This window comes from Triticum aestivum, chromosome 1B, assembly GCF_018294505.1.
Source record: "Triticum aestivum cultivar Chinese Spring chromosome 1B, IWGSC CS RefSeq v2.1, whole genome shotgun sequence".
NCBI lineage: Eukaryota > Viridiplantae > Streptophyta > Magnoliopsida > Poales > Poaceae > Triticum > Triticum aestivum.
The window spans coordinates 590475762-590485258 of NC_057795.1; the positions used below are offsets into that span (position 1 = coordinate 590475762).

The following is a 9497-nucleotide window of genomic DNA, read 5'->3' on the forward strand; positions in this document are numbered from 1 at the left end:
GTCCGAACATCTCCCAATCACCCAAACCTCAGGTAAACATCACCGTGTCAAGCCCTCAACTGCGTTCGCACTCCCTTTCCCATGCTCTTAAGGATACTTAGCCTACTAGGACCTACGATTTTGGTAGACATGTTCGGTTCTTGTCTCCATCATAGATTGCTTCAATCCGATGAACAATATTCCTCAATAAAGCTCTCCAGAATTCTCAATAAATAAGAAATTTGTCTTTCGTTCTGCATCCAATCTGAATTGTTTTTGTTCTACTTGAGGCTGATTTAGGGCTTCTACTGCTCCTCCCTAGAAAGCATTAACAGCCATCCAGTTTCCAGATTTTGTGTACGGAAAAACTACTTGCCACAGGCATGTGCCATGCAGACACCATTCTACATATGACAATCCTAACAACTGGGGTGGAAGTTGACACGAAAGGTAGTGTCCCAACAAAGGGAGAGAAAAACATAACTCGTCTATCAAAAATTCTATCAGCACTTCGGCAGGTTCCAGAAAGAACACATTCGGGGGTCAAATACGAGCACAACAATGCAGATATCTCTAATCTAGTTCTGTAGTATTCTAGTTCTTTCGAGCTTGGTGCAGTTGAGCTACAATATCAAGCCTCAAGTAAATGGAACACGGTTTCTCTTCATTGCCATGGGTTCTTCTTTCGACCCGCTGCAAGCGTCGAACTAGTTTTGGAACTCTGCGGGTCAAACAAAATCATGAAGCATGTTTAGGGTGGGCTAAGAAAGAAAGCATAGGTGTTAAAATTAGTACGCTGGCAGACTTACGGATTTCGACTTCTTCAACTTGCCCCGAATCCTGTTCTTTTGAGGTTTCAGTTTATAAATGCGCACCATCCAGTGGTGGGTTGTGAAAACCTACATTTATCACCATGATAGGTAAGCACAAATCAGAAAACAGACAAAATCAACTTTAGCTGATGGGAAGGAGAATAATATCACAATACCTCCTCAAAATGTGTTAGCTTGAAATGCTTCTTTCCTATTTCATATCCTCTTACTCTATCAAAGCCTTTGCCATCAGTCTCAACAAACCTGAGGGGAACAAAGGGAAACAAATGTCAAAAGGTGAAGCCAACTGAATTTCTCCTATTGAATTCTATGCGACATACCTGTAATAGCAAAGCTTGTACATGAGGCAATTCAACATAGTTGGAGTTGCTTGAGCATCAACACGGTACTGGCCATCTCTCTACCAAATATATAGGACACAAAAATATCAGAAAAAACATGAAATATGCAAAGTCACATATGTTTAACTATTCTTTTACTCCTTATCTCTACTACCTAAAAATTACGTAATGTTCCGTCTCCCCCCTTACGTCGAACCCCGCTTCGTCCTTCATCGACACCCCTTCCCTCGCGAGCGCTTATTTTCCTTAAATAAACACGAAACAACGAGCGCAGCCCAGTTTTCTCCCCCATCCTGGCCCAACCTTTCCCCAGCTCCCGTGCAACGCGAGAATGCCCTAGCGGCTAGCGCTACCCTCGCACCCACTCAAAAAAAAAGGCTAGCGCTACCCTCGCCCGCCGCCACCTGAGACATCGCCCACCTCCTCCGTCCTCCCCTGCCACTGCGTGATCTGCCAAGGAGGACGACTGGACGACCATCCTACGATCGAGCCACGGTCGCCTGAAATCTCGCTGGGATGAATCCGGTCTCGGCCTCGTCCCAGCCGCTGCCTATTCTACATACGCCAAGGTGAAGATGCCCACCTCCCCGCCCCCCTCCTCCCCATACCCCTGTGTCATCCGATGCCAACGAGGACGACCTCCTACGATCCAGCCGCGGTTGCACGGAATCTCGTCGGAACAAAATAGCCCTGCCTTGTCCCAACCGCCGCTGGTAGAGGCTATTTTCTATAGGCCAAGGTGAGCATCCATGTCCAATGTGCGGCTGGTTCCATGAGCACTTCGTTACCCGCAATGCAATCTTCTTCGTTGATTCGGAAAGGCGTGAGCTGTCTGTTTAACTAATTCAATCTAATTCTTGTTATATGGGAAACAACATGAACATGCTGCTATTTTTCCCAATCAGAATACTTCTGTGTGGAGAGAGCTCGTGTGTTGTATCTGAAGCAGAGCTCGGCCATCGGCGACAACACAGCCGGCTGATTTGCGACTGGTCGGAGGGTGAGCTTCACATACCTGTGCGCGTACGCGTAGGTAACACGCTATCTTGGCCGCGCAAGAGCAAGTTCACAGGTGATAAACTATATTCGTGATTTATGTTCACAGGTGATCTTGTACAGTAATAGCGCAATCCTAATTTGTGCCATTTGTTTGTAGTGATTGCAAGGGGAGAGATGTGCTGCACTTATGTCAGTAATCAGGGCGGGCCCATATCTATTATATGCATATTTTGTTAGTACCATTGTAGTTTAGCAAGTTCTTGTTCTTTTCATAAGTTGTTTGCTGAACATTTCATGCTGCCTTGAGCATCCAAAAATACTTTTGAATGCCTGTTAGTCACAAATCACGTCACACACCACATCTCTATTTTTTTAGTTTAAAAATAACTATTCTAAATGTTCTTTTAATAACTATTCTAAATGTACTATAGACCAAAGTCAGAATATTGGTAAGCTCATTCTTTTTGTAAGCTATGGAGATGAAGTTGATGAGTTGTGTGAAGATGAAAGGAAGCCGTTGGAATATACTTTGATCAGCGGTGACCTTGGAGAGCGAATTGTGTCCCTACGTAGACTTTCCTGGAAAGTTGCTATTTAATGTTTTTTTGGTAAGAGAAAATATCACAGGGGACACAACTGCAGAAGCAGCGATTCAATGTTTTATTCAGTTTAACCATGAGTATTCTTTTCATGCAGATATGCTATGAACTAAATTATGTATCTTCTTCGCCCTTGAATTAGCTAATTGCCGTGGTTTCATCTTTTGACTTAGATATGCGCAAGGAATTGAATAATGCTGTTTTTTATCATAATCTGTCCATCGACAATGCATAAGAAAGTAGATATGAAGGACTATTTTATTAGTACTTTGATTCCATTTGATTTTCACACTAAACTAGGTTTTGTTGGTTCTTGAGTGAAAAGATACTTGATGGTGGAACAAGGTGCCCCTGATTAATTAGGAAATGAGAAAGTTGCATTTCAGTGATCATATTTTTTTCTCCATAGCAATGCATGTGGATTTAACTATATACAATCTATATATGTCTATTTCATCAACTAATACATGTATTGCACATGTTTTATACTATACCAATAGGAGGGTAAAGAGTTCTTGGTTGATTTATTTCTGAAAGCATGACCTAAATATATCACCAATGCATAAATGACTATTGTTCTCCCGTTGCAACGCACGGGCAATTACCTAGTGCTAACAAAAATACGTGGAGGGCACCATCTAAGAAAGGAATCCAGTACTCACAAGATAATCTGGCTCCTTGATGTGAGGGAATTCACCACCTCCTATGCGAACCATCCAAAGGAACTTGTTAATATCATCACTAGGGTAGCCAACCAGACCTGCAAAAGAAACTTCAAATGTTGAGAGATCTGTGATTTGCTGGTTTCAGGCCAGTCATTTCTTTTTCTCAAGTCCATAAAGCACCGACCTCCAAACACAACAAGCACATATTTAACATCTAAAGAATCAAAGATCTCCCATGCTGCCTTTTCTGGGGATGACATTGCTGTACCAACTGTTGCTATGTGAGTGTTGTTCCAGGTATTGTTGTCTACAATCACAGTCCTGTTAGCCATAGCAGTTGTTTGATAACCATAGTCCCACCAGGATGCAACCTGCAACAGAGCATCATATTGTAAGAACAGAAGACAGTTCACATAATAATAAAAGGCATGGGGGGATCATACCTTGTCATCCACATCTGTGTTATGGCTAAGCCATGCATAAGCTTCACGGAAATCATCAAATACATGCAATCCCTCGCGTGAACGAGATGTCAACACAATTGAAGGTGCAGAGTACGCTTCAGCTGCAGCCCAAACACAATGGACCTGCAAAGGTGGCATTCTTAATGTATCCCTCTATGTATAGAGACATTCTTTCTGGCAAGACTAAGGGCAGTGAACTTACCACATAGAAACCACCTAACGCGATCAGTAAAAGAGTGCACACAATAGATGCTTCCAAAGGCAGTACCGAAAGTCTCTTTTCCTTTTTAGGCTTCACAGAAACACTTTCTGTCACTTCTTTGTCCTTCCTCCTGTTCTTCTTTGATGGTTTTTCCTTTGGAGCTGCTTCAGATTTTTCAGTCTTCTCATTTTTGGATGAACTTGTATTGACCGTGCTAGCACTAGAACCATTTGGGCTACCATTCCCTGACTTTAGTTTCAGGAGAAAGAAGTATTCAATAACTTGTTCAACAAGGCATTTAGTGATTCAATTCAGACAGTGCAAAAGATAGAGATGAAACAACCGTACAATAGCAGGGCCATCATCAAATAGTTTTGATAGCTGAAATTTCATAGATCGTGTGAGGACATCGAAGGCTGAGGAAAGAGCAATTCCGGATAGAATGCACGCAGCAGGAGCAAGGACAAGCATAAGCCGAACCTAACAGACAGTGAACATGATGTTAATACATAGTAGATATATAAAAAAAACATAAGACTACATAATATCTGTACAACATATACTTACCATCACTCCAGAAAAATATACCGCAGTGACCAAGTACAAGACCATGAATGAACTTGCATCGGACAAAGGCAAGAAGCATGACTGAATCATGTTAAAAAATGAATTAGTTAGAATAAAGATTGATGCTAATTCACCCACAATTCAAATGGTGTATTGCTTACAATTATTCCAGCAGGAACCAAGAAGGCCAAAACATTGATATCCATAAAATAAGAGGGCCAGGTAGGGGGTTGATGTTCACTGACACTGGCAATGATGGGAATATACTTGCTTGCATAGGTTCTGTCAAAAAGGTAAAAACAATGGTGCAGCTTTTAGTACAAAAAAGAAACAGAGCAAATGCACTCTATCAGGACAGTATGAACAGAAGAAAGTACAATCAAAGAGATCGAAAGCAAGTACTAATTGGTGAAAGAAACTGCATTTCTTGGCCTAAATGAATGAGCATCAAAAGTACATTTCGTTGGCGACTCCAAAACCCAAGTATACAGCTGGGCAAAACTAAGAATTATATCATGCTTCTCAGTTTCCTGACCCAGTTTCTTAACTGAAACCACAAGATAAGTATATTTGATAAGATCCATGAGAACTTACGGGTCCAGTAGACTCAAACTGCGCCCACTCCAGCCTTTTGTTGGGCTAGATGCCACCAACGCTACGAGTATAGCTACCACTGCAAAACAAACAGCCCTGCAGGAAGGAATTCTCTATTAACATAAGGTGAATGAGAAGACACCAATTCAACAAAAACAAACGTTTATATTTGCGGGATATTATTTGATAGTTCCTCATGTCGTCAAGCTGATAGATAAGGTCAGAGACTTACAGGCCAACAGTTATAACAAGAGTCATAGCCATTTTGAACAGCCTGGGAGTCAGAAGTCCTTTGATGTAATACACAAAAGCAACCACATGAAGGATTATAAACACCTGCAATTCAAGTACACCGTTATCAATGAAATGAAGAGTGCAGTCATTGAATTTTCTTCACTTCTATTCAGTATTTGTGAAGTTCAGAGAGGGGTTGAGTGGTTAGACAATCTCTTTCAATAGGCTAGCATGATCTCGCGTTGTTACACTTCTTTCGATTCAGCACCTCCTTAGTTTGTATGCATAATGCAGTTGCAGAAATATTGTACGTATTCATTGCACATAGATATCGAGAAAAATGGAGACCATTATGTCGGGCCTCCCTATTGCCACTGATGGATAACTTTACTGGGACCATGGGGGTGAAGGTGAAAGAGTTACAGGACCTCAGCTGGCCACTGTGGTCAATTTCCAGGAAAACTGTGGTTGCTACGCCTCAGAATTATGCAAAAGTGGCTTGTTGTGTCATAGATTTGCAGTATTTTGGGACTGCTCATCTAATCAAGAGGTGACTTAATTAACTTAGAAGAAGTAGCATAACTTGATATATCCTTGTATTGTGTGCATTTTATAGATGAACTGAAGAAAGGTAAACGTGTGTTTGCATTTGGACCAAAGGAAGCAACATCCATAAACACATTTCGTAACTGAAACTGATGTTTATGTTTTGCAACACATCTAGAATTCAACAATTCAAGAAACCTTCATCTTACAAAGACCGGTTTTAAGAAAATTGTAAGAGTCAATTGATTCAATAATATTTTACTGAACAGAGAAACACAAGAGGAAGAGAAGGAGTGCATAAGAACGTGAATGTAGTACCAGAAATGATGCAAAGTGCTCAGATGTCAATACAGCATTAAAACCAACGACAGGTACCAAAGCTGCCAGAAGTGTTCCCAGTATAACCTGCAAACGGAATAATTAATCGCATATAAGATCATTTCCCAGACAAATGGTACTAGTGAGTACTGACATGTTCAATTGATGTATTTTCATTTTTTGTGTTAAAACTCAAGAAACGGCAGCATAAATGTATGCACTTACAAGGGGAGCATATGCAATGTACAGTCGCGAAGAATAACGACCGGTTACAATGCACAACAGCACATGCATCGGAATAAGGTTTATGATGAATGTGTAGCCTCCCCAAGAACAGACCTGGAAAAAGCTAGTGCATGATTATAATATTCATTTGAAAACCATAGATCAAAACCAACAAGCTTACCATGTAGAAATATGAGAGAGCATTGAGCGTTGCATAAAAGAGTGATCCTGTGTTCAGTGTCTGTATATTATTCATAAATAAGTCAGTACATAATGCTATGTAAAAATGGAGCCAAATGAAGAAGCATCAGATGTACCATTACCTTTACATACAGATAAAATGTGAATATCAAGGCAAATATTGCTACAGCTTCATTATCATAGCTGCCAGCAACTGATCTTGAGATGTACGAAGGGACCTGTAACAATGTTAAGAGCAGTCTGATTAATGAATAATGATACATAAGATAACACACAAAGGTAATGCAGCATTCTAAGAAACAGCAATAAATTGGACGTCTTGCTTTTGTCTAAACCTGTCGTACATTGGGGTCTGTGTGTGTGTGTGTGTGCATGCGGGGGGCAGTGCAAAAATCAGATCCTGATAGAGTTATATGGGTTGTGAACTCCAGATAATTGAGGTCATCAGCCAGGGTCCTCAATAGTGGCAATGACGTCATATTATATCAAGATTTCCAAGTGTCATACAGTTTCAGACATTCAGTTACTTCCAACTATTCTAGAAATACTGGTTCGGCCTAACAAAAATCAGTAAGCACAAATCGTATGGCGAATTGTTCCTCAATTCAAACTTTTATGTTCCCACCCAAAGATAGGTAAAGCTAAAGGTACCTAATGGAGTCCCTAGCTTCATCCAAAAGTAGTTGTAGACCATGGCATAAGAAAATGAAAACATCTATAAATCAAGGGAAGTTTACCATTGCCAAAATGGCTGCTGCCATCAATCCAGCTCCAGTGCCCTTTGCCTCCTATAGAAAAGCAACATTAATGAGAACAGAATTACCAGATGAGTGGCTACTGTGAGAATGCATGCTTCTGTGAAAAAACAACCTTTGTCAAGAGGTAAGTAGCCCAGGAAGCGATTGCTGAGAAAATTGGAGCAGTGAACACGCAGACAGTCTCCACCGACAATGGGATGTTCAGAGCGTTTACCAACCTAGTAGACCAATAAAACATTTCAGGCACATTTTCACTAACTGGAAGGAAAGTGTACTCCTACAGAAACATACCACCAAATGCTTCCAGCTGTCAAAGTCAACCCAGGATACACAGTGCCACCGATCACACGACCAAGGGGATACCTGAAACAGAAGCGCACAAGAGAATTCAGACATGTATCTGTACCAAGTGTTCCGCTTTACAAGTGACTCTCACAGTACTAAATGACTCAGCTGCCTGCGAGGCTCTTACCATGTCCTATCATCAAACCAGTTCCAGAACTCGTAGATTCCATTCTTCGACAAAAACTGCACAAGCAAGGGGTAATTTAGAACAGATAAAATGCATAACTGCATCAAGCCAGCCTTCTCATGTTCCTACCGTAACCAACTGCTTGCCCTATACTCCCACTAATCATCCATAGCAAACGAAATCTACCAGACAGCGGTCAATTTCCAAAACCCAGAACCCTCCGCCCAGATTCACAAAGTCACAACGAAACATTGCAGTCCCTTAAGAGCTGAGAACTCAATTCCGCGCGCTCTAGAACAGAACCCGATAAAATGGAACCGGGCGATCGAACCTGGGTGACGCGGAAGTTGAAGTAGGGGTCGAACTCGTGGATCACGCTCTCGTACTTGATCACCTGCGGCACCGAAACGACGAGACGCGTAAGAGAAACGCAATTCCGGAAGCGCTGTCCCGAAACGGGACCGGATCTGGAGGCACGGGGGCGGGGGGCGGATCAGATCTTACGGAGAAGAGGCGGATCGAGAAGGCGAGGACGCCGATGAGGATGAGGGTGAAGGCGCAGAGCACGCCTCCGAAGGCGTTGCGGAGGCGGCCGGGCGCGGGGGCGGGCGCCGCCGCGTTGGCCACGGGCTCCGCCATTGCGGCCGAGTCGCGGCTGGGTGCGTGAGGGGGGGCAGAGAGGGGAAGGAGGGGGACGGGGAAATCTCTGTAGCGTTCCCAGGCGGAGACGAAGACCTCCCCCGATCGCGAGGTGCACTGGAGCCCAGTGTCTGGGATTTATCGCGCTTTTCTGCACAGCACCCTGGAGATAGTGGTTTTCGTAGCAAGAGGTTCCTCCTCCTTGTTTAGAGCATGTACAGTTGCGACCTGCAAATCTAGGCCCACGCCCGCGGGCGCGCCGGTCGCGTCCGCAGGAACTGACGGGGCACTCCTCAAATCCTATTGTTCACATCCGCGTATCTTATATTCGATCTTTTGTATCCATACTACTATCTCATATCCGATCCCTCGTATCCATACTACTCTCACAATACCGAAATACTTGTAGTTGGAAGAAACTATTACAAGTTCCCCAATATTTCGGCACAGAGGTAGTAGTATGCAACGTAGATAAAAACAACGTAGATCATCACAAAAACATAGAATTGGACAGAAAAATGCATGTTTCGATCACCAAAAGATCACCGATGGATGTCCAAAAGATCGTCAAATTTCACATAATTCACATAAACGACGGACAAGTTTAAACTACATTACTAAGAACTTGAAATGAAGATGGAGATGGCGGAGATTCACCACTTCCTCGTCGCCCTTTTCCCTTCCGATCGCTGGCGTAGCTGTAGGCGTCGGCGGCTGGTGGCGAGTCGTCCGACGAGGAGTCGTGGTCATCGTCGACGTCGGAGGTGTCAGAGAGGATGATGAGCCCTTTTTAGCCATTGGACCTCCTTGTCCTGTTGCCGCTTGAGCTTAGCGAGCTGAGCCGCCTCCACTGCTGCTTCT

At 43.0% G+C, this 9497-nt stretch overlaps 1 protein-coding gene across 1 annotated transcript; it reads right to left on the reverse strand.

Moving 5' to 3' along the window:
- Positions 1-430: 430 nt before the first annotated feature.
- On the reverse strand, positions 431-8762 carry LOC123140508 (dolichyl-diphosphooligosaccharide--protein glycosyltransferase subunit STT3A). Its single transcript, XM_044559922.1, has 23 exons — positions 8502-8762; positions 8329-8391; positions 7998-8053; positions 7817-7888; positions 7638-7743; positions 7505-7555; positions 6890-6985; positions 6748-6807; positions 6567-6680; positions 6342-6428; positions 5476-5579; positions 5244-5339; positions 4811-4931; positions 4650-4730; positions 4431-4562; positions 4083-4331; positions 3860-4003; positions 3601-3787; positions 3414-3511; positions 1133-1212; positions 968-1055; positions 789-878; positions 431-700 (listed from the first exon to the last, which is right to left on the reverse strand). Exons 1-23 carry the CDS (start codon positions 8634-8636, stop codon positions 644-646), a joined length of 2367 nt encoding a protein of 788 aa, XP_044415857.1. The 5' UTR covers positions 8637-8762; the 3' UTR covers positions 431-643.
- Between the last annotated feature and the right edge of the window lie 735 nt (positions 8763-9497).

What these genes read in the sequence shown, in the direction of transcription:
- LOC123140508 (XM_044559922.1), bottom strand. Translation starts at nt 8,636, where the DNA reads ATGGCGGAGCCCGTGGCCAACGCGGCGGCGCCCGCCCCCGCGCCCGGC. An exon ending in CATTTTATCTGTATGTAAAG is followed by an intron (nt 6,808 to 6,889) that starts GTAATGGTACAT and finishes AATAATATACAG; the next exon opens with ACACTGAACACAGGATCACT. An exon ending in TCAAGGAGCCAGATTATCTT is followed by an intron (nt 1,213 to 3,413) that starts GTGAGTACTGGA and finishes TATATTTGGTAG; the next exon opens with AGAGATGGCCAGTACCGTGT.